Source organism: Polypterus senegalus, chromosome 15, assembly GCF_016835505.1.
Source record: "Polypterus senegalus isolate Bchr_013 chromosome 15, ASM1683550v1, whole genome shotgun sequence".
NCBI classification, from domain to species: Eukaryota; Metazoa; Chordata; class Cladistia; order Polypteriformes; family Polypteridae; genus Polypterus; species Polypterus senegalus.
Window position 1 is genome coordinate 10,606,630 of NC_053168.1, and position 27,974 is coordinate 10,634,603.

General features: G+C 43.6%; 2 protein-coding genes across 2 annotated transcripts in view; one reads left to right on the plus strand and one right to left on the minus strand.

Moving 5' to 3' along the window:
- On the plus strand, window positions 1-27,881 carry LOC120516195 (C-C chemokine receptor type 4-like). Its single transcript, XM_039737707.1, has 3 exons — window positions 1-84; window positions 15,251-15,411; window positions 25,886-27,881. Exon 3 carries the CDS (start codon window positions 25,907-25,909, stop codon window positions 26,984-26,986), a length of 1,080 nt encoding a protein of 359 aa, XP_039593641.1. The 5' UTR covers window positions 1-84; window positions 15,251-15,411; window positions 25,886-25,906; the 3' UTR covers window positions 26,987-27,881.
- Window positions 26,970-27,974, minus strand: part of glb1 (galactosidase, beta 1) — a 119,618-nt gene continuing 118,613 nt past the window's right edge. Inside the window, exon 17 of the transcript XR_005630797.1 lies at window positions 26,970-27,036. The gene's annotated coding sequence lies outside the window, so the exon portion shown is untranslated. The remainder of the gene's footprint in view (window positions 27,037-27,974) is intronic.

A 27,974-nucleotide genomic window follows, 5' to 3' on the forward strand; every position in this document is an offset into this window, starting at 1 on the left:
GCGATTTAGACGGGCGAGCGGCGCGACGGGCAGCACAACTCGCTGATCGAGGCAGAGGCAGGACCTGCGGGCTGCGGTTCAAGGGTGAGTCTCCTCTCCAGTCTGCGCTGCTCTCTTCCTCCTCCTCCTCCTCCTCCTCCTTCTCCTCGGCAGGAGCTTCACTTGCGCTTTGATGAGCCGAACTGACGCGCAGCGCTAAGCACTCAGAGATGGAGATCTCAAAGTGAGATATGGCTGGCGTGATTTAGGAAATCAGTAGTGCAGTCAGATAAAGAGAGCTGATTATCAATAGGAGCCAAATTAAGAAACGCGGCGCTCGCCCGCCTGCCTGCCTGCTCAGAATCAGAGGAGCGTCTGGCACCTCAGCCGCCTGAACTTCCTCTGCGTGTCAGAAGGGCGCTGAAGTCGGTGGATCTCCGCTTCGTTATTTCTAAGAAAGAGAATTTACAAAAAAAAAGGGTCGGAATTACTGACATTTACTACAAAGGCACCTCGTGAACTCCTCAGCTGGGCGCTATAGAAAGGAAAGCATCGCTTCAGGAAACGAGCCCCGAAATACTCGGTGGTTTCTTGATTCGGATCAGCGCTAGAGCACAATTTACACAAATATCGGCAAACGTAAAAATTATTAATAATAATAATAATAATAATAATAACAATTTAAAAAAAATGCTTGGCTGAAGGGTCTCAACGTGCGGGGTGACCGCTTTAGACTTTAATTCAAGGGAACTTCAGTATGCACCCTTCTGCAAGAAATAACTAAAAATAAAAAATAAAGAAATAAATAATACACACACACACACATATATATATTTATGTGTGTATATATGTGGGTGTATGCACGTGTGTGTGCACATATGTGTCTAAATATGGGTATGTACGTGTGCGATTATACATTATATGTGTATGTAAATGTGTGTGTGTAATATATGTATGTATTCGTCTGTACGTATATGTCTGTGTACGTGTATGTGTGTAGATATGTGTATATATATATATATATATAAAATGTGTGTGTGTGTGTGTATATATATAAATGTATATATATATATGTGTGTATATTTATGTGCGTGTGCGCGCGTGTGTGTATACTGTATATGTATATACTTATATAAATAAGTGGTGTATATATATATATATATATATATATATATATATATATATATATATATATATATATATATGTGTGTGTGTGTATATATATAATATAGATAGATAGATACTTTATTAATCCCAAGGGGAATTTCACATCCTCTAGCAGCAGCATACTGATAAAAAATAATATTAAAGAGTGATAACAATGCAGGTATAACAGACAATAACTTTTGTATTATTATGTGTGTGTGTGTGCGTATATAAATGTATATATAATATAATATATATGTGTGTGTGTGTTTGTATTCCCACGCTCGCTGTCAGATCGATCGCCGTGTGACGACTGCCCGCCGCGCTCTCCTTCTCCTTACTGACACTTTACTGGGTTGTGTGGTTCTTTCTTTCTTTCTTTCTTTCTTTGAAAGCCCCCCAATGTGTGGTCCAGACATGTTGTATAGCAGGCCGTTTAGCTAAATTGCAGCCCATCAGGGTCTTTCTCTCCAGATTTGCTTCTCTTTGTTTTTTTTAATGAATCCCCTCTCAATTCACTTTCAGCGCAGCTGCCGTGTGACCAGAAGATGAAATGTGCGACTCTGAGACTCGCCTGCTCTTTGCAGTTTATTCGTCTGTCATCCGTTAGTTTTCTAAATCCGTTTATTCTGAGCAGGGTGGCAGGGAAGCTGGGGCCCACCGCAGCAAGCATAAGGCACAAGGCAGGAACAACACCTGGGCAGGGTGCCAGTCCATCGCATGGTGATCACACGCACACAGAGGCCAACTTAGCATCACCAATCCACCGAACCCGCATCTCATGCAGACACAGGGAGAACATGCAGACTCCACACATGGTGGAAGAGGACAAAACAGTCTGGTGGGCTTCCCTGCAGGACACTAAGAGCTCAAACCCCAGCACTTAGCCGGTGTTACTGTATGCAGCGAGACTGCTTTTCAAATTAAGAAAGGCTGATACAATCACAGATCTGCTGTCCTGTCACCAATAAACTGTAAATAAATTAACATTCTTTCTGGAACCTTCATGTGGGTGGTCCTCTTGAGAACCAAAAATGGTTCCCTTATGGCATCGCTCTGAAGAACCAGTGTGTCACCTTTGTTTAGCAGGACGGGGACATTTGAGTCTGAATGTGGTGAAGGGCTGCATCAGTGTGTGCCTGCAAAAGGAAAAAAAATTGAAAAAAGAAAAATTAAATAAATTCTGAAAAATAAGTTCATGCTGAAAAAAAAATAATTAAAGGGATATTTTGGCTGTGTAGGCTTCATCAGATTTGCCACCCTCTGAATCTTGTATATGTGCTAAAAATAAATGAGGATGGAAACACAGGAGGAGCAGCAGGGTGGCGTAGCGCTTAACGCCTCTGCCTCATGGCTTCAATTCCACCCGGGTGGCGGGGTGGTTAAACGTTAATATTATACAGAATTATTGTCTGTCTGTTATACCTTCATTGTTATCACTCTTTAATTTGATATTGTTCTTTATCAGTATGCTGCTGCTGGAGTATGTGAATTTCCCCTTGGAATTTATAAAGTATCTATCTATCTATCATATTATATAGTGCCTTTCATATCTATCTATCTATAATATAATTCCTTTCATATCTATCTATCATATAGTGCCTTTCATCTATCTATCTATCATAATATATAGTGCCTTTCATATCTATCTATCTATCTATCTATTATATAGTGCCTTTCATATCTATCTATCTATCTATTATATAGTGCCTTTCATATCTATCTATCTATCTATTATATAGTGCCTTTCATGTCTATCTATCTATCTATCTATCCTGTTTTAAAGTCCTACGCCGACTTGTTTTACTGTGTGAGGCCTGCATGGCCTCCCGTGTTCATGTCTGTTTATCTCCCTCATGCCCAAGCACACGCATTTTAGGAAAATGAGCAAAACTGGCATCATTTGAGGGTGTTCGACATGTGAGAGCGAACCTTGCGATGAACTGGCATCCCATCCTACGTTCCTTTCCTAACTCTTAGTAGCGTGCGTGTGGAGCCGCACCAAGAGGGGCCTTCTGTGCAGTTGTGCTTCTCTTTTATTAGGCGCTGGTGGGTTTAAATGTAGGAGAGTGGCTGCTGCCACCTGTCATCATGGCAGTGCCACCCGAGTCTGCTCCAAGTAGTTTGAAATCAATTTAAAAAACAATTATTTAAAAAAAAAAAAAGTACTTCATTGTTTGGCCTTTTAGATTTTAGCTCATGTTTATTTTGTGCATCTCTTAGAATTTTATATTTGTTATTTTTATTTATTGCTTTTTGAATTTGTACTTGAATTATTCAGTTGGCAAGCCTCTGTGATGTAATGTTCAGTTCAGTCGGTGCCACAGAAATAAAGTTTTATATTCAAAAATAACACAAATAATAACGAGAACAGTTTCCTCCCACCGTCCACAGACAGCAGGTTAGGTGAACTGGTGACGTTAAAATGGCCTCAGTGTGTGTGTGTGTGTGTGTGTCTCATAGTGGACTGGCGCCCTGTTAAGGTGGTGCTCCTGCCTTATGCCTGATGTGGGGTGGCATCGGCTCCAGCTGCCCCACAACCCAGCCTCGCAGAAGCGGCTTGGGAAGATGGATGGATTCTTCTTCTTCCTCTTCCTCCTATTATGCATATAGTGGAGAAAAAACTATGAATAAATTAACAGATTGAAGCGATTGCAGGACACCAATGAATTATTATAATATTAGGAGGTGGCACAGGAGTAGTAGCTCTGCTGACGTCCAGTGAAGGAGACTGGGGTTGGAGTTTGTGTGCTCTCCCCGGGTGGTCCGGTTTTCTCCCAAAGTCCTAACTCATGTGGGTTAGGTGGTCTGCCGATGCTAAGCTGACCCCTGATGTGTGTGTGTATGTGTAATGGACTGGCATGCTGTCCAGGTGTTGTTCCTGCATTGTGCCCGATGTTTGCTGGCATGGACTCCATCTGCTCACAACCCTTGTCCTGGAGAAACAGGTTAGGCAGATTGTTGGACAAATGAATTATTATAATTGCTGTTGTGCCCATAGTGAAAAAATATAAATATGAATATGTCAAGGGTGGCACAGTGGGTAGCGCTGCTGCCTTGCAGTTAGGAGACCCGGGTTTGTTTCCCAGGTCCTCCCTGCGTGGAGTTTGCATGTTCTCCCCGTGTCTGCATGGGTTTCCTACCACAGTCCAAAGACGTGCAGGTCAGGTGGACCGGCGATCCTAAATTGTCCCTGGTGTGTGTGTGTGTCCTGTGGTGGGCTGGCACCCTGCCCGGGGTTTGTTTCCTGCCTTGTGCCCTGTGTTGGCTGGGATTGGCTCCAACGGACCCCCATGACCCTGTAGTTAGGATATAGCGGGGTGGATAATGGATGGATGAATATGTTAATGGTGGAAGAGACTGAGGACACTAATTAATAATTATAATATTGGGAGATTAGGAGGCACCATGTCTTGTATTGAAAGAGTGGGGTTGGCATCTGCATGGAGTTTGCATATTCTCCCTGGGTGCTCCTGTTTTCTCCCACAGTCCTAACACGTGTGTGTTGGGTGGGCTGGCGACGTTAACCTGAACCCTGATGTGTCTTTGTATGTGTGTGCGTTTAGCCTGTCATGGACTGGCATGCTGTCCAGGTGTTGTTCCTGCATTGTGCCCAATGTTTGCTGGCATTGACTCCATCTGCTCACAACCCTTGCCCTGGAGAAGCAGGTTAGGCGGATTGTTGGACAAATGAATTATTTTAATTACTGTTGTGACCATAATGGAAAAAAAATGGATGGAAGAGACTGAGGACACTAATTAATCATAATTTTGGGCAACAAGGTGGCACCATAGTAGCTCTGCTGATTCGCAGTAAAGGAGACTGAGGTTGGCATCTGAGTACTCCAGAGTCCTGACGCATGTGGGTTTGGTGGACTGGCGATGCTAAGGTGGCCCCTGATGTTCATGGCTGTTTGTTCGGCCTGTGATGGTCGGGCACCGTGTCCAGCTCTTGTTCCTGCCTTGTGCCCATTGATTGAGTTGAGCTGCCCTACAACTCTACCCCGGGGGTTTAGACAATGGATTGATGGATAGTAAAAGTAATAACTATTATTTGTATTATTAGTGGACGGTACGGTGGAGCAGTGGCAGCGCCGCTGCCTCGCAGTTAGGAGACCCAGGTTCACTTCCCGGGTCCTCCCTGCGTGGAGTTTGCATGTTCTCCCCGTGTCTGTGTGGGTTTCCTTCTACAGTCCAAAGACATGCAGGTTGGGTGGATTGGCGATTCTATATTGGCCCTAGTGTGTGCTTGGTGTGTGGGTGTGTGCCCTGCGGTGGGCTGGCACCCTGCCCAGGATTGGTTCCTGCCTTGTGCCCTGTGTTGGCTGGGATTGGCTCCAGCAGACCCCCGTGACTCTGTGTTCGGATTCAGAGGGTTGGAAAATGGATGGATGTATTATTAGCAGTCAAATGATGATAGGCTTCAGTAGGGTTGGCATATTACAAAATGTATAAAAGATGTTAACAGAATCTGAAGTACAATAAAACAAAGGGGTGCTGTAAAGGGCTGAAAGAAGAAACAAACGACAGTTAACTCAACACACTTAAGTAGAAAGTAAGTATAAAGTCGTACCGTTTGCTAGTGAGGAAATGATCATGTTTCAATTTTTAGATGAAATCTTTTAACCTCCTTGGTGTTGACCCCGTGAGTGAATTCTACCCCATTACAGTTAAGACCCCCGGTGACGTGTAATGAGCCGCTTTACGGTGCTGAGCCCAAGTAACTCTCGGAACAGTACTCTGCTGCCATCTAGTGGACGAAATAACATCACGCTGCAACAACTCTGTGTTTTGCCACTCTATGGTAACTCATCAATATTCACGAGTGGGGCGGAGCTTCCGACAAAAAAACTAAATGGCAAACACAAAGCCGTAAAGTCGGTTTTAGCACAAACTGAAACAGAACCACTGCTTGAATTGGGCGATAGTGAGGACGATGTGACTCGGTCATCAGACCTTGACACGGACAGTGAAACTGACACCCGTCTGGTAGATTCCGACCTGCCAAGTGTCCGTGATGTTCGTGTTTGGGGTCACCTTTATACGGCTGCTGACAATCCTGCATCTCCTGTCTGACCATTCCAGTCTAAACATGTCTGTTGATCGTGATTACCTGGACTAGTTATGATTTGTCGATGATAGTCTGGTGGAGATGGTAGTTATTGCTGAGCAGAGTCAAAAAAGTTCCCAGTTGGCCATTTGCTTGTCACAGTCGCTGGCAGCCTGTCGCTGTAGAAGACATGTCAGTGTTTTTCAGTCTCCTGATGCTGCAGGGTGTAGTGGGTAAACCAATCATTATGAAATACCAGTGGGCGGCACGGTGGCGTGGTGGGTAGCGCTGCTGCCTCGCAGTTAGGAGATCTGGGTTCGCTTCCCGGGTCCTCCCTGTGTGGAGTTTGCATGTTCTCCCCGTGTCGGCGTGGGTTTCCTCCCACAGTCTAAAGACATGCAGTTGAGTTGCTTTGGCGATCCTAAATTGTCCCATGAGGGTGTGTGTGTGTGTCCTGCGGTGGGCTGGCGCCCTGCCCAGGGTTTGTTTCCTGCCTTGCACCCTGTGTTGGCTGGAATTGGCTCCAGCAGACCCCCGTGACCCTGTGTTAGGATATAGCGGGTTGGATAATGGGTGGATGGATATTATTCATTCATTTATTTGATTTAGTAGATTCGTGTTTCTGTCCGTGAGTGAGTGCGGGTCGGGCCAAGGCTGGGCGCGTTCCTGGAATCCCTACCAAAAAAATAAATAAATCAGCGTCCCATCGATGGCGTGCATCTGAGCAGCACAGAACCGCTACAGGACCATTCTGTCATTTTGACTATTGCATCGCTATATGATGTAATAACTACTAACAGAGTTTCGACAAGCATTGGGGTCTGTGGATATACAAACGTGCTAAAACACGGCGGCTATTTTCTCTTGGTGTATTTGCATCTCTAATTAGACAGTAATGTTCAATTTCTTTAATTATTCTTTTAGACGTGCAGTCAGAAGGTGGATGTTGTGCAGCCTTATCTGTGCTTTACTGGTGTCGTTAGGCAGATTTGTAGATTCAGGTGTTTTGAGCACTGAAATCGTCATTTCCTGGGGTTCTTTGTTATCCACTCCCTTAACAGCATTCCTTTTGTCAGAGTGTGACACGCCGTTTACGTCAAATGCGTATTCTGTTGTTCATATTTTCATGAAAGTAACTGCAATTCTTTCAAACCGACATTGACTCCTACACTATCGTCATAACGCTGAACAACAGAGAGCACACACGGCACCTGCGAGGACGTATCATTCACGTCAACCACTCGTCCATCAATGCTGTCGAATGCCAATGTATAATCTGATGCTACAGAACGGTTTTTCCCTTGCGTCACATTATATTTATCTTTAACACGTGTAATATGCTCTCTGCACACGTAACACTAATTTATTTACCTGTTGGGGTTTTCTTGACTGTAGATAGTTCATCGTAAAAAGAAGTTTGTGCGTCTATTGGGCGAAGTTAACGAGAGAACCTTTGATCTTTGCACATCAGAAATTTCCGCCCCTACTGTGAGCTCGTTGGATTGGTTTAGAAACGTGACACTCGGTGAACCGCCTAGTTGTTCCCACCTGCTTTGAAGTGCAATTCACTCACAGTTGTCTCCAGACATGTCTATTATACGGTGGGACTACATTTTAACTGACTTGCTTTTTAACCGAAACCTGAGCGCGACTCCGGCCTGGAATTCCATGTAAATACGGTTAAGCACGAGTCGGACTTGGGGGGAGACACATACAGAGCATCTGGAAAGTATTCACAGCGCATCACTTTCTCCACATTTTGTTTTGTTACAGCCTTATTCCAAAATGGATTAAATTCATTTTTTTCCTCGGAATTCTACACACAACACCCCATAATGACAACATGAAAAAAGTTTACTTGAGGTTTTTACAAATTTATTAAAAATAAACAAACTGAGAAATCACATGTACATAAGTATTCACAGCCTCTGCTCAATACTTTGTTGATGCACCTTTGGCAGCAATTACAGCCTCAAGTCTTTTTGAATCTGATGCCACAAGCTTGGCACACCTATCCTTGGCCAGTTTCGCCCATTGCTCTTTGCAGCACATCTCAAGCTCCATCAGGTTGGATGAGAAGCGTCGGTGCACAGCCATTTTAAGATCTCTCCAGAGATGTTCAATCAGATTCAAGTCTGGGCTCTGGCTGGGCCACTCAAGGACATTCACAGAGTTGTCCTGAAGCCACTCCTTTGATATCTTGGCTGTGTGCTTAGGGTCGTTGTCCTGCTGAAAGATGAACCGTCGCCCCAGTGTGAGGTCAAGAGCGCTCTGGAGCAGGTTTTCATCCAGGATGTCTCTGTACATTGCTGCAGTCATCTTTCCCTTTATCCTGACTAGTCTCCCAGTTCCTGATGCTGCCACCACCATGCTTCACTGTAGGGATGGTATTGGCCTGGTGATGAGCGGTGCCTGGTTTCCTTCAAACGTGATGCCTGCCATTCACACCAAAGAGTTCAATCTTTGTCTCATCAGACCAGAGAATTTTGTTTCTCATGGTCTGAGAGTCCTTCAGGTGCCTTTTGACAAACTCCAGGTGGGCTGCCATGTGCCTTTTACTAAGGAGTGACTTCCGTCTGGCCACTCTACCATACAGGCCTGACTGGTGGATTTCTGCAGAGATGGTTGTCCTTCTGGAAGGTTCTCCTCTCTCCACAGAGGACCTCTGGAGCTCTGACAGAGTGACCATCGGGTTCTTGGTCACCTCCCTGACTAAGGCCCTTCTCCCCCGATCGCTCAGTTTAGATGGCCGGCCAGCTCTAGGAAGAGTCCTGGTGGTTTTGAACTTCTTCCACTTATGGATGATGGAGGCCACTGTGCTCATTGGGACCTTCAAAGCAGCAGAAATTTTTCTGTAACCTTCCCCAGATTTGTGCCTCGAGACAATCCTGTCTCGGAGGTCTACAGACAATTCCTTTGACTTTATGCTTGGTTTGTGCTCTGACATGAACTGTCAACTGTGGGACCTTCTATAGACAGGTGTGTGCCTTTCCAAATCATGTCCCATCAACTGAATTGACCACAGGTGGACTCCAATGAAGCTTCAGAAACATCTCAAGGATGATCAGGGGAAACAGGAGGCACCTGAGCTCAATTTGGAGCTTCATGGCAAAGGCTGTGAATACTTATGGACATGTGCTTTCTCAATTGTTTTATTTTTAATAAATTTGCAAAAATCTCAAGTAAATTTTTTTCACGTTGTCATTATGGGGTGTTGTGTGTAGAATTCTGAGGAAAAAAATGAATTTAATCCATTTTGGAATAAGGCTGTAACATAACAAAATGTGGAAAAAGTGATGCGCTGTGAATACTTTCCGGATGCACTGTAATGATCCGCTTTACATTGTTAAGCCCAAGAAACGCTCAGGACAGTATTCTGCTGCCATCTAGTGGATGAAATAACATCACGCTGCAATAAGTCATGAATATTTCTATTAAGTCATCAATAGTCATGAATGGGGCGGAGCCGTCAACAAAAAGCAAAATGGGAAACGAAAAGTCGCAAGGTCAGTTTTAGAACAAACTGAAACGGAACTACTGCTGGAATCGAGTGATAGTGATGAGGACGTGAGTCAGTCATCAGATGTCGACACGGAGAGTACAGCAGTGTATGACCACCCTGCCGTGATAGGACTGGTGAATTCAATCACGAGAAGCTTCTCCATGGTGTGACAGTAGCTGCGTGACAAAAAGGCAACATGATTGCAATTGAGGGCAAGAACAAGTGAGACGCCAGCCGCCTAACCACTGTTTACAATGTCAGTGTGCGTGCCAAGGGGAAATGTGGAATTCACTGAGCCTTGCACTGTGGTAGCCCACAATAACAAAAGGGACGTGTCGATCGTGTGGTTCAGGCGCGGACATTCAACCCTCTCACATGCAAGCAGTGGAACAAACATAAGAAAGGTGTGTACAGAAACGCGCTTCTACTGTCCTGATTGTGACGTTGGGCTGTGTGTTGGTGACCGACTTAAAACCTGTCACTCGAAGATCGAGTACTAAATTTGCATCAGCACAGCGGTGGGCACTCGACACACCTTCCCCAACTGTATTGATGTGTTGGTGTTTTCACGTTATCTGTGTCACGTAATGACAATTTTTCTTGTAGTTTTGGCTCATTGTCCTGGGGGTTAATGTGAAGGAGATTACGAATCAAAAGCCTTTGTCGTTCCTTTTTCGGGAACCACAACAATTAAAGCACAAATTGCGACTCAGAGTGCTTTAGAATAGTAACAGGGTTACAAAATAAGTGTCTTGTAAAGGGAGATTCACTCGAAAGAGGCCCCCAATATTCTGTTGTAACTCCCGTTAGGACGAAGCAATCTGAACCAAACAAATACGCTCTATCCCTTGACGTCTGTGCAATCGATTGTGTTACATGCGATGCTGGAAGTGGCTTCCGTTTTCTGCCAGCCACACTTCGACATGGCACTCCATGTTCCGGAACATATCAAGCATCTCTCATGGGGGATAGCAGCAATTTCATGTCGGATGTTTTCCTTCAAATCTTCCACATTTGCGAGGTTTGTTCCGATAGACTTTTCCGTCGAGCAGACCCCAAAGGAAGAAGTCTGGTGGTGTCAGATCCGGCGACCGTGGTGGCCAAAGCCCCTTTGAAATGACCCTGTTGCTGAAGAAAGACTCAGTTTCTGCCAGGCTCCTTGCTGACGTGTGTCACGTTGCTCCATCTTGCTATAGGTCACCTTGCGTTAACTCTCGATCATCCAGTTGATTCTGACATCACTTATTGAATTGGTGACCCAATAGGTTTGCACCATGAAGACACGCTGCTCAATACAGTACACCACCATCCTGATGAGAAGTTGAGTGACAAAGTGAAGGGGTACGGGCGGGATGCATCTAGAAGTTGCAACCGTTGGTTAAAGGTCGTTACGGCTTCCCGGCGCCTACCTCATAACTTGTTCGAAGCTCCATATACGGAGGAGAACATTGCATGTCGTTTCGTTCAGATTGCTTTGTCCTCGCGAGAGTTATTCCAGAATATTCAGGGCCTCTTTTGAGTGAATCTCCCTGTAGCAGTGCTGCAACTTGATGGACTCTATTTTCCAGCTGCCCTGAGGACTTTTGTCATCATTGGAAGTCCGAAATGGGTGCAGGGGCTGCTGGGGAGAAGAAGGGCCAACGGGAATTTTGAAAAGGAGCCGGCGAAGCAGCAAGAAGTGGTGTCTGTGGTGTCACTCGACAGACCTTCCCTACTGTATTGAGGTGTTGGTGTTTTCACGTTATCTGTGACACGTAATGACAATTTTTCTTGTTGCGTTTTTGGCTCATTGTTCTGGGGTTAATGCAAAGGAGATTACAAATCGCGCGCCTTTGTCATTCATTTTTTGGGAACCACAACAATTAAAGCACGAATTGTAGCTCTGAGTGCTTTAGAATAGTAACAGGGTTACAAAATAATAATATGTTTTACTTAATAGGTGCCTTTCTTAACACTCAAGTTCGCCTTACAATGAAATTAAACAACAGTAATAAGATATAAAAACAAAGAGGACGATAAAATCAAATAGCCATAAGGTAAAGCGGTAGTAGGAAACGTCGAAGATACCCGGCAGTAGCAGAGTTAAATTCATAATTGCTATGCCAGCTTTCAGGGCAGTTACTGAGTCTAGTTGACAGATACGAGAGGAAGAGAATTCCCGAGTTGAGGAGCACTAGGAGAGAACACTCGAGTCTGATGTGCGGTACAGAAAGTCGAGCTGCAGATGAGGATCTGAGTGAGCGAGACGAGTGTCAGTCTGGAGGAGATCAGTGAGGTTGTGGAGAGCTTTAAATGTTCACAGCGGTATTGTGGATTGTATTCTGTAGTTAACAGGGAGCCAGTGAAGTTGAGTGAGAATCGGTGGGATGTCTCCAGTAGATTTAGAACGGGTAATTATCTTAGCAGCAGAAATCTGTATAAGTTCTAAGCGATGGATACGTTTTTGTGGGATGCCAGATAGAATAGCATTACAGTGATCTATACGTGAGGTGACGCGGGCATTAACCGATTCTTCAGTACTGTGTTGCGTAACAACAGGACGACGTCTAGAAATGTTTCAGAGATGGAAGGCGGCAGTCCGAGAAACATTATTTATCTTCTTCTTCTTCTTCAGTTGCTCCTGGTAGGGGTCACCAAAGCAGATCATCTTTTTCCATGAAGAAAACACAAAATTAAAGAGGTTGGCTTTTAGCAGTTCTTTGAAGTGTTGTGTTGTGGTGGCTCCAAAACATCTTCAACAGTAAATGGTGCATAAGGTTAGGAATAAAATGGGCAGACTCTCCAAAATATAAGAAGGTGCAGGATTGTTCAGAGACTGATAGGCAGTTACGAGTATTTTAAAAATTATTCCAAAAAGACACTGGAAGCCATTGCAATGGTGCCTACACTGCTGGCAGTTTTCTCAGACTTTCATTTCTAAGATAAGATTCATGCTGATGCCTTTTGGACTAACGGCAGCCCAGGTGATCATGGAGGGTGACCAGTTTTGTTATTTTGATTCACCTACGCCACATAGTTGTAGCAAACAGCAGTGTGTGTGTTTATCTGTATGAATGCTAGGTATGTCTACTTTATAGCACTCCACACACATGGCCTTACCCACACATAGACAGCTGGCTTAAAGAAGATGAGACTTGGATGTATCTGCTTTATAGCGCCCCAGAATGTATGGTTTTACTTCCATGTGAACAGCTGCCTTAAGCAAAATAAGGCAGCTGCTTTATAGCGCCTCACATGTACACCTTTATCCACATGTGGACAGCTGCTTTAAGCAAGATGATACTTAGATACACAGTAGGTGCTTTATAGCGCCCCATATGCATGTCCCTACTTATATAGGGACAGCTGCCTCAAGCAAAGCTTGGTATGAGCAGATGAAACAGTTGCCATCAGACATGTGCTACACATGTGCCTATCACCAAAGCAGATGCCCGCTCACCACGCCGCTTTCTATTGAAGCCGTCGCTTCTTAGCCACTAACCTCTGTGGAAATATGGCAGTCACCCACACGCGGTGATCTTAGCAGAATACCCAACCAGACAGTAACAAACTGTGAAACCAGTAGAATGAAAAAAATGTCTTCTTAAGTAGTCATATTGGCGTAACCATAGCTGAAGACACAAATGGCAATGATAGGAACCTCCTCGGTCCTCACCAGGAAAAGCCGTTTCAGGTGATGAGATGGAGTAAATTCCCTTAGGTACACAACTTCATAAGCACTTGTTCAGTCTGCAGAGGGCCCTTTATCTTGCCAATTTTTGTGGGATGTAGGTGTCTTGTGTAGATCATGGTGAACACACAGATCTGCAGGTATCTCTGTCCTGAGCCAATAACTCCAGCTGCTCCATCAGGTGTACCCCATTCTCTTAGCATCTGCCTCCATGTCATGCCATGAAGAGTTTTTTTGGATGGCACGTCTTCATCTCTTTCTATGTAACGACTTTTCTCATGATGCTTGAAGCTGGTTTGTGTAGTTAGTAGCCGATCCATCTCCTTCACCAGCTGTGAATTCCTTCCTTGACTGGTCTTTGTCTTGTTTGCCACCACAGTTCTTGGTTGTCAATGGTATCAGGCCAGCATATCTAGAGGATCCTTCTCCGGGTTTGGATTTTCATAGCAATAATAACAGTAGTCCTCCATGTCTCTGTTCCTTTGTGTAGGACTGACTTCATGATGGTATTGAAAACCTTGATCTTAATTGAGACCGACAGGTCCCTGAAGCCAGAAAAGTTCCTTAGTTGAAGACACTGATCTTAATTGTGATAGACCAGTCCCTGGAACCCCAAACATTCCTTAGTTGAAGACTCTGATCTCAATTATGATAGAGGAGTCCCTGAAGACACAAACATTCCTCAGTTGATGATTCTCATCTTAATTACAATAGACCTGTCCCCGGACTCCAAATGTTCCTTAGTTGACCAGCCAAATCTTAATTGCGAAAGAGGAGTCCCTGAAGTTACATATATTCTTTAGTTGAAAATTCTGATCTTCATTGTAATAGAAGGGACCCTGGAGCTCCAAATATTCCTTAGTTGATAATTCTGATCTTGATTTTGATTGAAGGGACCCTGGAGCTAAAAATATTCCTTAGTTTAAGAAGATTCTGATCTGAATTGCAATTGACAGGTCCATGGACTCCAAGTGTTCCTTAGTTGATGAGCCTGATCTTAGTTACTGTTCATTGGTCTCTGAACTCCAGACGTTCCTTAGTTGACGAGAGTGGTCTCAACTGTAATAGAGGAGTATCTGAAGCCACAAACATTCCTTAACTGAAGAGTCTGATCTTAATTGTGATATTCGAGTCCCAGGAGCTCCAGCTGTTCTTTAGTTGAAGAATCTGATCTCAGTTATGATAGAGGGGTTCATGAAGTCACAAACGTTCCTAAGTTGACGATTCTCATCTTAATTGCGATAGACCGGTCCCTGGACTACAAATAGTCCTTAGTTGACCAGCCTGATGTTAACTGCGATAGAGGAGTCCCTGAAGCCATAAATGTTGCTTAGTTGAACATTCTGTTCTTAATTGTGATTGACAAGTCCCTGGGGCCCTAGACATTCCTTGTTTGAAGAGTCTGATATTAATTGTGATAGACGAGTCCCAGGAACTCCAGATGTTCTTTAGTTGAAGAATCTGATCTCATTTATGATAGAGGAGTTCCTGGCATCACAAACGTTACTCAGCTGACAATTCTCATCTTAATTGCGATAGATAGGTCCCAAGACTCCAAATGTTCCTTAGTTGACCAGCCTGATTTTAACTGTGATAGGAGAGTCCCTGAAGCCATAAATGTTACTTTGTTGGAGATTCCCATCCTAATTGCGATAGACAGGTACCTGGAGATCCAAACATTTCTTGGCTGAAGGACAGCTACTCTTGCCTTGCCAATCTTGGCTCTGATGTTAGCTTCTGTCTCAAGGTAGGTGAAGCTCTCTTCCTCCTCTAGCGCTTCACCTTCGAGTCTTGAAGTGGCAGCATTTACCCAAAGGACCTTCTTTTTCCTCTGTGGATACTGAAGCCCAGTCGAGTTGATCTATCTGCAATGAAACTGATCTTTTCCTTCTTCTGTTGGTAGGTGCGAGAAAGACAGGCCAGGTCATCACCAAAGTCTAGAACATTCAGCTGTGTCCAGGGTGTCCACTGGATCCCATTTTACTTCTACACTGTGGATGTCTTCTTGACCCAGTCCCATCACCAGCAAGAAGGGTAACAGCAAACAGCCTCCTGTCCACATCCGTAAGTTGCTCACTATGGACCAATGTAAGAGTTCTTGATAATGCTGCTGATCTGATCTCTCAGAAGATCAGATGAAGCCCAGCAGTTAATAACAAAATATTTAAAAGACAAGAAAATGACAAAGTAAAAAGAAAATCCACCTAAGACATCAACCAAACTGTGGCTATGCTGTAAACACCTTCAGCCAGCTGCAGCCGGGCTTCTCCCCACCTTGTGATTGCGAATTTATTCAGGAATTGCGGTTGGGAGAATGTTGTGTTATAAATGTGGTCTTTCAAGTGGTTGCCTTGTGCTCTTCTTATTTTTAATCATTTAAAAACATTGCAAATACCACACTTAGTCCCACTTGAGGCCCCACCTAAACCCTCAGTCTTTATCCGGTAGAATGTCGCCTACACCCAGGTGTGTCACCCTAACAGAAAACCCCGCCTGGGTCTGAGCCCGGCCATCTTCATGGTCTCATTTTTCATCATCCCCAACCAAATTCTCACACATCTGGGCCGGCATGTGGTAGTTTGTTCAGTCAAACGGGTTTTGGACTGTGTGTTTAATAGAGAGATAGGCCTGTGGGTTTCAGCCCACACAAGTGTTTCAATGGATGCCCAGGTGTCACCTACAGAGGTTTCAGCACCTCAAAAAGTTGTGATGCAAAGCTGCATCACGAGGAGAGCCTTGAGGAATCCTCGACAGGCACGTCTCACAAGTCTTGAATGACAGTCTTACCAAGATGCCACAAGTGTTAAAATACAGTACAGGTGTGAAAAGCACATGAGAGAGAGTCATCAAAACAGCCGTGAAAATGGCAGGTGCTTGATTTTCATTTGCTTTCAAACTGAATGGGTGAGGAATCGGGTTCAGGGTGTCGCCCCTCTCTGTTTCAAGTCCTTATTTACATGGAGAGGTTTAGTCATGAACCCCGGGGGCCTCCCATTCCAAAAGTGAATACGTGTCAGCTGAGCAAGAGTGTAATTTCCCTGCACCCACCTGAATAAGCAGCTTGTGACTTCTAAGCTCCACGTTGCACTGTGACAGGCGGGCACTCTCTCTGTTTGTCTTACATCTCCTACTACCCAGACTGCAATGTCATGAAGAAGTTTGCACCGGGGGCCCAGAGTTTGGTAGTCTTACTTGATAGAAGAATGGAACTGCATCATGTGTGACCTCCAATACAGTGAGGGTGAACAGCACAGAAGATTGATTTGTCCTCCTCATGTTCATGTGGACTTCCACCAGTGACACCATTACCCAAGTTCTGGTAATGGATTGTCAGGTGCATCCACAGCATTGTATTGGTCCATGCTTGTGTGGCAATGCCCTGCAATGAACTGGTATCCCATCAGGAGTTGGCATCTTCTTAGAATGGGCCCCCAGCTCCTGATAACCCTGCACTTAAAAAGCAGACTTAGACAGCAAATGGCTGGAAGGATGAAGGACCAGAAGGACAGCAGTCAGCCAACCAACTATTTACACAATGAAGCTGTCTTTGTCAAATTTACTAATCATAAAATGGCTAAAATGATTTCATGATGGAGCAGGCAACTCATTCTTAGGCCAGACTCAGACCCACTAGCGGCCTCCCAGCCTGTGCTGTAGATATTAATTATATCATGGCATGCCTGTCTGCTCTTCATCGATATGTTCAGCCTTTTGAGTTCACTTAAAAGGCACTATATAAAATAATGACTTATGGATTGTTAAATACAGAAAGTAAATGACTTTGAAGAGACACGCAAGAAAATTGCACTTATGAAAGGATGAGACATTCTGCATGTAATCTCTAGCTCAGTGACATGAAACATGCAGGAAGTTGGAGTTTCATTGTCATCAAGCCATTGTTGAGCACTGTGACCGTCCACCGAGAAACAACGAAACTGAGGCAGAAGGTGGGGTCAGCGAGTGTGGGTGGGCCTGTCCTCTGCTGAAATGGCATCCCAACTGACCCCCAAAAGGAATAAGTGAGCCGGGAAGTTGTGTGAATGTTAAAGACCACTCTGAACTGGCCCACTGAGAAGGGAGTGGATGTGCCGGTGGCCTCTGATGAATTGGCGTCCCACCTGGGGTTGGTTTTTGATTTACACCTGACGTTGTCAGGGCAGCCTTATGTCCTTTACTGGAAAATGAGGGTGCAAAAAATTGGTGGAATGATAGATGAAAACGGAGCAACTGTATATACGAGATATAGAGACGTAGACACATACCTGTCTTACAGTTTTGTGCTGTCCTGATGAAAACAAATTTCATAATAAAATCTACCAACCTGCTGTAAAATGAAAGATAGATAGACAGACAGACAGACAGACAGACAGACAGACAGACAGTAAAGGCACTATACAATAGATACAGTGCATCCGGAAAGTATTCACAGTGCATCACTTTTTCCACATTTTGTTATGTTACAGCCTTATTCCAAAATGGATTAAATTCATTTTTTCCTCGGAATTCTACACACAACACCCCATAATGACAACGTGAAAAAAGTTTGAGGTTTTTGCAAATTTATTAAATATAAAAAAAATTAGACAGCACATGTCCATAAGTATTCACAGTCTTTGCCATGAAGCTCCAAATTGAGCTCAGGCGCATCCTGTTTACCCGATCATCCTTGAGATGTTTCTGCAGCTTCATTGGAGTCCACCTGTGGTAAATTCAGTTGATGTGACATGATTTGGAAAGGCACACACCTGTCTATAGAAGGTTCCACAGTTGACAGTTCATGTCAGAGCATAAACCAAGCATGAAGTCAAAGGAATCGTCTGTAGACCTCCGAGACAGGATTGTCTCGAGGCACAAATCTGGGGAAGGTTACAGAAAAATCTCTGCTGCTTTGAAGGTCCCAATGAGCACAGTGGCCTCCATCATCCGTAAGTGGAAGAAGTTTGAAACCACCAGGACTCTTCCTAGAGCTGGCCGACCATCTAAACTGAGCGATCGGGGGAGAAGGGCCTTAGTCAGGGAGGTGACCAAGAACCCAATGGTCACTCTGTCAGAGCTCCAGAGGTCCTCTGTGGAGAGAGGAGAACCTTCCAGAAGGACAACCATCTCTGCAGCAATCCACCAATCAGGCCTGTATGGTAGAGTGGCCAGACGGAAGCCACTCCTTAGTAAAAGGCACATGGCAGCCCACCTGGAATTTGCCAAAAGGCACCTTAAGGACTCTCAGACCATGAGAAACAAAATTCTCTGGTCTGATGAGACAAAGATTGAACTCTTTGGTGTGAATGCTAGGCGTCACGTTTGGAGGAAACCAGGCACCGCTCATCACCAGGCCAATACCATCCCTACAGTGAAGCATGGTGGTGGCAGCATCTTGCTGTGGGGATGTTTTTCAGCGGCAGGAACTGGGGGACTATTCAGGATAAAGGGAAAGATGACTGCAGCAATGTACAGAGACATCCTGGATGAAAACCTACTCCAGAGCGCTCTTGACCTCAGACTGGGGCGACGGTTCACCTTTCAGCAGGACAACGACCCTAAGCACACAGCCAAGATGTCAAAGGAGTGGCTTCAGGACATCTCTGTGAATGTCCTTGAGTGGCCCAGCCAGAGCCCAGACTTGAATCCGAGTGAACATCTCTGGAGAGATCTTAAAATGGCTGTGCACCGACGCTTCTCATCCAACCTGATGGAGCTTGAGAGGTGCTGCAAAGAGGAATGGGCGAAACTGGCCAAGGATAGGTGTGCCAAGCTTGTGGCATCAGATTCAAAAAGACTTGAGGCTGGAATTGCTGCCAAAGGTGCATCGACAAAGTATTGAGCAAAGGCTGTGAATACTTATGGACATGTGATGTCTCAGTTTTTTATCTTTAATAAATTTGCAAAAACCTCAAATAAACTTTTTTCACATTGTCATTATGCGATGTTGTGTGTAGAATTCCGAGGAAAAAATGAATTTAATCCATTTTGGAATACGGCTGTAACATAACAAAATGTGGAAAAAGTGATGCGCTGTGAATACTTTCTGGATGCACTGTAAATACATACAAGAGGTACTATATAATAGATTTATACACACATACAAAAGACACTATGTCACAAATCCGAAAGGTACTGCTGCATGTAATGCATACATAAATACAAAAGGCACTTTATAATAGATTGTGGAAAAGCATCATATAATACATATATACATAAAGCATTATATAATAGGTAGATAAGAGATGAAAGGCACTATATATATATATAGATATAGATATATATATATATATATAGATATAGATAGATATATATAGATCATTTCATACCTATATAGATAATGTAGATACAACTGGAGCACGAAAGGAGCAATAATCAATCAACAGATATAATAATAGATAGAGATACATGAAAAATACCTATTGTTAAAGAGCTAGACATGAAAGGCACTATATAATAGGCACATGGTCATGTACACCACTAAAAGACAAGAGCTGTATAAGACAGCATTTTAAGTCGGCACTGTATGCACAAATAAGAAGGGAGTTACTGTGAGCAAAACAACAGAAGTGAAATCATCTGGCAATGCGCAGCAACTCTGCTCCCGTCCCCATGACTTCTTTTAAAAATGCAGACAGATCACCAAATTTAAAGTTATGTAATGTAAGCGGCCACCTCCTGCCTTAACACCTTCACTGTTTAGGGTTCCATTTTTAGTTTCCTGGTTTCTCCATTCCAAGAAACACAAACCCAGCGGCTCGTGAAGTTCAACATTAGCATCTTGCATGAGAAGCACAGCACGAGCTCAGCCTGCTCCACACGACACATCGCATTAGAGAACAAGACGCAGCCTCAGGTTTCATAGCGGATGTGCTGGTCTGTGGTCAGATCAAAGGTGACTTCTCTGGTTAGACATTTTCTGCAGACAAGAACATCTCACAAAGCAGATCTCATGGTATCTCAGGCACAATTCATCATAAGATGTCTGAATGACACATACGTATTGTGGGCAGTTGGTAAAGAGAAAAACAAAAAATTAAAAGTACCCAGGCATCTGATCATTGGCATAGCCTCATGGTGCCACTAGCTATTTGTTCCATCGTGTCTAGTGTCACCTTTGTCCCTCAGGCTGCTGATATAAAGTCTGGGGAGCACTTTAGTGGGCGTCGTTTATCAGCCCTGACTGGATTTGGGTGTGGTTTACCAGTTATGATTGAGTGTGGGTGTGGTTTATCAGCCCTGATTGGATTTGGGTGTGGTTTACCAGTTATGATTGTGTGTGGGTGTGGACTATCAATCCCGATTGAATTTGAGTGTAGCCTCCCAGTTTTGGTTAAGTGTGGGTGTGGTTTATCTGTTCTGACTGACTACATGTGTAGTTTAGCAGTCCCTAGCTCAACTGAGGGCGTGGCCTTCCAGCTCTGATTGAGTGTTGGTGTGATTTTTCAGTGTATGTTGAATAAGGGAGTGGCTTATCAGTCCTGATTGACTGTGGGCATGGTTTAGCAATCCTCACTTGATGTGGGTTTGGTTTACCAGTCCTGATTGAATGGGGGTGTGGCCTACCAGTTCTGAGTAAGAGTGGATGTGATTTATCAGTCCTTGTTGGATGTGGGTGTGGCTTAGCAGTCCTTGAATGGATGGCTGAATATGGGTGTGGCCTTCCATGTCAGGTCATGAGTGAATGAGGTTTAGCAGTCTTTGCTGAATTTCCTTACTTAATGTGGGTGTGGCTTATCAGTCCTGATTGAATATGGGTGTGGCTTATCAGTCCTGACTGGCTAAATGTTTGGATTACCAGTTCTCGTTAGAGGTGGGCTTGGTTTTGCAGCCCTTGCTGGATGTGGGCATGGCCTGCCAGTCCTGATTGAATATGTAATCAATCATTGATATGAAAGGCACCACATAATAGATACTTCGGCGTAACCCACTGACCCTACATTCAATACCAAACTTGGCGTGGATTTCATGTGTTCTCCGACAGTTTGCATGACGTTTCCAAGTATTCTAGATATCATGTTAAATAACTCGCTATTCGTAAGAGGGGACAAACTAGGTGTCTTTTTTGAGATTTTGAGTCCTGCTTGTGCTTAGTGACGATGCAATTCATCACGGCTCCCAGTGGCAAGGTGGTCCACCCAATTTTTCACAGAGTACCCCCAAGGCGGAGTGGTGGCTCTGAGGCTAGGGATCTGCACTGGCAATCGGAAAGGTTGCAGGTTCGAATCCCGTAAATGCCAATAGGGACTCTGCTCTGTTGGGCCCTTGAGCAAGGCCCTTAACATGCAGCTGCTGAGCGCTTTGAGCAGTGAGAAAAGTGTTATATAAATGCAAAGAATTATTAGTATTATTACTTATCGATTTAGGATCCTCTTGGCACTGGGTGGAAGCTGCGAGCCAACCCCGGACAGAGTAGCACTCAGGCACACACCCACTCTTATATGGGGAGAGTAACATTATGAACTATTATGGCGCCTTTCTATAGTGGGCACTTTACAGGCAGAGCCGAGTAACTTGTTACACAACAGACTGGAGAGGGTAGAGCCTGTTTCGGAGACACAGGGTGCAAGGCAGGAACCAACCCTGGGCGGGACATCCACTGTGGTGAGTTTAGAATGTTAACCCGAAGTGCACATCACTGGTACATGGGAGGAAGACCCAGAGAAAAGCAAACAGGGAGCGGGTGTGGTAGCTGAATTGAGAATTGGGATCTATGAAAGACCACTGCTAACCACTGTGCCGCCACAGAGCTGTCTGTATATTTCTGCAAAGTGGACACCGTTTCTTTAATTTCTGGCTCTGGGTCACATAATATGGCAGTTGTGGGCCCTGATATTACGACTCACAGTCAGTGGCACAGCGCAGCGTTTGAACCAGGGCTACAGCAGGTGGAAGACAGAAGCGTTACCCATTGTGCCACCCAAATGGGCAGACACTACATTTATTTTAGCAGAAATGTATAGCTGCAGATCAGTGAGTCAAGTTTACGAGTGGCACAATGTGTGGGTGTGGGGGACACCACAAGATAAATTTATTTTGTAGCTCAAAACAAAGACCAGTGAGTTTCCGTTGTCTGGTAGGTGAGGCAGGAAGTGAGAAATACACTGGCGTTGTGGGCAGAAAATGGGAGAAACTGCAAGAAAAAAAAAAAAAAACACCCCGTCTTCACCTGTGCCCACATGCCAAGGCTCCAACTAACATTAGAACACTCTGGACGAGAACAGGCCATTCAGCCCAACACAGCTCACCAGTCCTGTCCACTTAATTCTTCCAAAAAACTTCAAGTCGAGTTTTGAAAGTCCCTAAAGTCTTACTGTACACCACACTCGTTCTTTGTGTAAAGAAAAACTTAATGTTTGTGCGAAATTTACCGTTAACAAGTTTCCAGCTGTGTCCCTGTGTTCTTGATGAACTCATATTAAAATGATAGTCTCGATCCACAGGACTAATTCACTTCATAATTTTAAGCACTTCACTCAGGTCTCCTTTTAATCTCCTGTAAAGGCTCAGCTCTTTTAATCTTTCCTCATAACTCATCCCCTGTAGCCCTGGAATCAGCCTAGTCGCTCTTCTCTGGACATTTTCTAGTACTGTTATGTCCTTTTTGTAGCCTGGATACCAAACCTGCACACAGGACTCCAGATGAGGCCTCACCAGCGTGTTATAAAGCCTGAGCAGAACCTCCTGTGACTTGTAGTCCACACATCAAGGCGCTATATAACCTGACATTCTGTTAACCTTCTTACTGGCTTCTGAACACTGTCGGGAAGTCGATAGCTTAGAGTCCACTATGACTCCTAAATCCTTCTCTTCCCTAAACTTGGGCCTTACGATCATATAGCACCTGGTAGCAGGTCAGGCACTTGTGTCGTGTACCCCAGGCTGTCTTTAGGGTCATCTCCTGTTGGCTGAGCACACCTAATGAACCATGGCACAGGAGTGAAGATGGCATACGACTGAAACTTCCTCACACCCTGAATCCAAATGTGGATATGTGACCCCATAAGCAATTGAATACCCAAGGTAGTGAAGTCTCCAACAAATCCAATTTACACTTCTTTGAATTACCAGTTAAGACAGCCTCTATTAAGCTTGTAGCAATGCTACTTAAAATCGCCTACAACTCCAAACAGCCCTGGCAGTATTATGCTGTTGGGCAGATTCAGAGTGCATAAGGGTTACTGGGAAGAAGGTTAATTAAGCAGGCTTTTTAAAGAGAAGCCGAAAAGACTCAGAGGGGATCGCGATCAACAACAGTCTGTAATGGCAGCCTTTCCAGCAGCTCCGTATACGACTTTATCTTTTTACCTTTTTGTGAATTTCCCCTTGGGATTAATAAAGTATCTATCTATCTAATTGTCTCTACGCATTACCCACACTACCGAGGATTACCGTTTCTATCTGGATGTATGTGTTGTCCTGTGCCTGCTTGTGCACACTCCTAATCACAGCAAACCTTCACAATGCAACAGGAACCTGGTAGGACAAAACTTTTACATTTCCTTCAGTGGGCTTTTCACAGGGTCTTTCATTCCACTTTCCATTGTCTGTTGCTTCTGGTATACTGGACTGTGTTAGTCTTTCTTGTTAGTGCTAATGGTTTACTGTGTAGAATATGTACTGTAAATAAATATCACGGTCTGGGAACTGGGTGGGGGGGCAATTGCGTACGCATTTCTGTGTAATGTTGAGGGTTTTGTTTCCTCTTCATTATTTGATGAATATATTCTTTATTTATCAATTCATTGAGACACTTATCAGTGTCTCTGTGTGTGAGTGTCAGGGTAAGGCTGGGTATGATCCTGGGGTCCGCACAATAAAACAAACAACTCACCATTTTTGGACGTCAAGTGCATTTGCCAGTCATTATTGAAAATGAAAACATCATCGAGATATGTGTCCAGATATTCTGAATGTGACCGTAATATTTGACCCATTATTCACATTCACTGAAATGTGAAAGGTGCCCCCTGAAGCCCAAATGGCAGCTTAAAAAGCCATCCATGCTGGCAAACAGGGCTGGATTAAGACGGAATTGGGCCTGATGCTGCAGTGCAAAAAAGGCCTATTTTTTCTCGGCATTGGTGCCTGTGCATTCGACACTCACCGTACCTGCGCACTCAGACCGACCAAAGAGCCTTAATTGATTGCAACGCATCCAGCCAGCCTTTATTGAACATGAATAATAATAACAACACAGTATCGTAACAACTCAAGATTAACGTCAAACTATGTAACATCAACATTCAATAGCAACGGTCTGAAAAGTGCACTTAATGCAGTAAACCTAACAATGAAATACACAAAATTTCGCAATTATCTTACAAAACAGAATAAGAAAAAATGAATTTGCAGTAACACTGGGTCAAAGTGACTCAGTTCAGGCTCTTGAGGGTAAAAATTTGTCCACGATTTAAATTTAATAATAGACCAGAATCCTGTCGAGGATTTAAAAAATTCTAAACATCCATGCCGGGTCCGCGAGCCAGCTTTTAGTTTTACCTTTACAGATAACCAGTTAAATAGCCATCTATTTTTACTGTGCAACTAACTTTCAAGGTGAAAAATTTACTGCGTGGCACTTACCGAACAATAAAAAAGTGTCAAGAATACCCAAGATATGGCAAAAAACGCAGCTAAATTACTAAGTAAACTGTTTAACATAAAAATGATAGCATTAACTTGAAATCTTTGGTTAACAATAAACACGACGACGTTATAGTTACGTCACAGCGCAAAGAACAATAGTAACTGTATAATAAGTAACGCTGTGTCTAGGCGTCCGAAAGTCGGACTCCAAATTTCATTCTACAATCTTCTGTTTTTTTAGATTCTTCAGGAGTCACCTGCCAGTATCCCTTCATCAATCCAAGATAGAGATGTATTCATTTTAATTTCTCTAATAACTCTTTGGGACAAATGTCGTTTTTCCAATATCCTATTATTCATTTTCAGGAATGGACTGAAATCAGATTTTAATGGAAGGCTCTAGATGTTATTTTCAGGATGAGAAAGCGGTGTTGAACTAAACCTTTATGAGAATGTGTAGGTCAGCATTGTTCATCTTATATTTCATTTTTTTTTTATTTAAGAGATCAAACACATACATTAACACACAGTTCTTTAGAGATATGCCCTCGTAAACGAGAGTAAATCAAAAAGTAAAGGCAATTTGAATATTATGCAGTAACTGCAACAGATAGAAGCTCATTCAATGCAACCTGTTTACAATGGCTTATGGGTAGTCTGACCACACACAGAGCAGTGCTCTACCATTAGTCTTGTTGAAGTCAAGGTCGAATGAACACGGACGCTCCGCTGTGGGATTGCATCATTATTGAACAACGCACCATAGTGAGATTTCTTTGGACAAAGGAAATGAAACCTGCTGAATTTCACGAAAGGGTGTTGGCTCAGCACAAAAGTGAAAGCAGCAGGACTCAATGAAGAGTTTATGAATGGATAGCAAGGGTTAAATCAGGAAGAACAAGTGGAACTGACGAAGCTTGATCTGGTTGACCATCAACATTGCTGTGATATTATTTCTTCATCTCTTTTTCAGGCGAGCAAGACACACTGTAAGATGGAGGCACTGAATGAGAACAACACCACCAACGTTGCTGTAGAATCACAAAGTGCCACCGTGTTGAACGAGCTCACTACCACATTTGATTACGGCTCAATCCCAAATGCTGAACCCTGTGACAGTATCGACTTTGGCAAGGTGTTTCTCCCAGTAATCTATTCCTTGCTTTTCATTGCCGGGCTTCTGGGAAATAGCCTTGTGCTCTACGTTGTGGCAAGATGTGTAAAACTGAAGAGCATGACTGATATTTGCCTGCTGAATTTGGCGATTTCCGACCTGCTGTTTGTTTTTTCACTTCCACTCCAGGCGTATTACTCAGCGGATAGGTGGATTTTTGGAGATGAACTCTGTAAAATGACCATGGGAGCTTATTATATCGGCTTCTTTGCAGGAATCTTCTTCATAACGCTGATGAGTATAGACAGATACCTGGCGATAGTCCACGCTGTGTATGCCATCAAGGCCAGAACCTCCTTCTACGGCTCCATTGCCAGTGCCGTGGTTTGGGTGTCAGCTCTGCTGGCTTCTTTTCCTGAGATCATATACAACAGGCTGAACAAGGAGGAAAGTACGTGTAGGCCTATGTATTCAGATAATGAAACAAGCCACCACCTAGCGATACTTCACAACTTGAAGCTCAACATTTTAGGACTTCTCATCCCGTCGTTTATAATGGTTTACTGCTATTTTCGAATCATATACCGTTTATCGCAATGCCGGACAGTCAAAAAGCAAACAATCAAGCTGGTATATTTTATCGTGGCGGCATTCTTCATCTTTTGGACTCCATACAATATCGTATCCTTTTTTGATGTTTTACGAAAGCTTGGGGTTTTCGATGACTGCGAGTCAAGTAATAAAATAGATCTCCTTCTTCAAATAACAGAGGCCTTTGCATACGTCCACAGCTGCCTAAATCCATACATCTATGTTTTTGTTGGGGAAAAATTTAGGAGGCATTTGCTACACAACTTACCTTTATCATACTGCAAGGTAATGAAAAGGCGCCTGACATTAACTACCGTTTCCACTTATGAACAGTCGAGCAGCTTCGCCGAAAGAAGCTCAGGGCTGTAAAGATGCAGATAAACAACATGGAGTCAGAGAAGTGCTGTGGACGCTTGTATCTGCAAAACACGAGGGGAGAAATAGGTAAAGGTTGAATTTCACTTTGAAAGAGTTACAAATACCACATACCGGCAGCTTGGCTCAAATTTTATTTAGTCGATTTCCAGGACCATCTTAAGTGAATGCAAAAAAAAATAAAATAAAATCTGATGTCTCCAGAAAGCAAAACTGTTCTATTTTATTATGGAGAATATAATGAAAGAATCATATCTTGATGAAAAAAATATATCAATATTCTCCTTCCCCAGTTGTGCTGTAGTTATGCTAGGAAAGCTAGCAAAGGTTATTTAAATAGTAACCGGGAGAATAAGGCGAAGTCAAAACTGAAATAATTATCTGAAAACCGTGAAATCAACCATAATGGACAAATCATGAAACAAAGTCAAAAACCCGAGTCAAAATTAAAAAACAAAAACGCAAAAGGACTTAAAAGGTGATTTGAAATCCGCAAACTAGGACAAGTAAGTGCTTCCAGATACGGCCATTTAACCTGTCGTGTCATTAGTTGGAGGTCTACCCTAATAATGACGAAGTCAAAATGGTGGCGATTGTGAACAAACAAAAATGGCTGCAATAATGACCCAAAATAATAAACAAAAAATAAAAGTAAGCTTTCATTCGAAAATGGATGTCAGATTCAGATTTCAGGACTCAAGAAACCCCCCAAAATGAGCGGTAGGCCTTGTATAAAAGATAAAGAATAACGTGCAAAAATGTAAATAACAAACTCATTCATGACAGTTGGGACACAAATACGAGGTTTGATCCAAAAAATACAGTGAATGTTTTAAAAAAAGAAAACGGTTATTGCAGTAAAAGATTTATAACTACTAGTCCCCCTCAAAATACTCTCCTCCTCCACTTCAAATGCACTTATCCCAACGCTCCTGCCACTTTGTGAAGCCGTTCTGGAAGTTTTCTTTCAAGAGTGTCTTTA

What these genes read in the sequence shown, in the direction of transcription:
- LOC120516195 (XM_039737707.1), top strand. Translation starts at nt 25,907, where the DNA reads ATGGAGGCACTGAATGAGAACAACACCACCAACGTTGCTGTAGAATCA.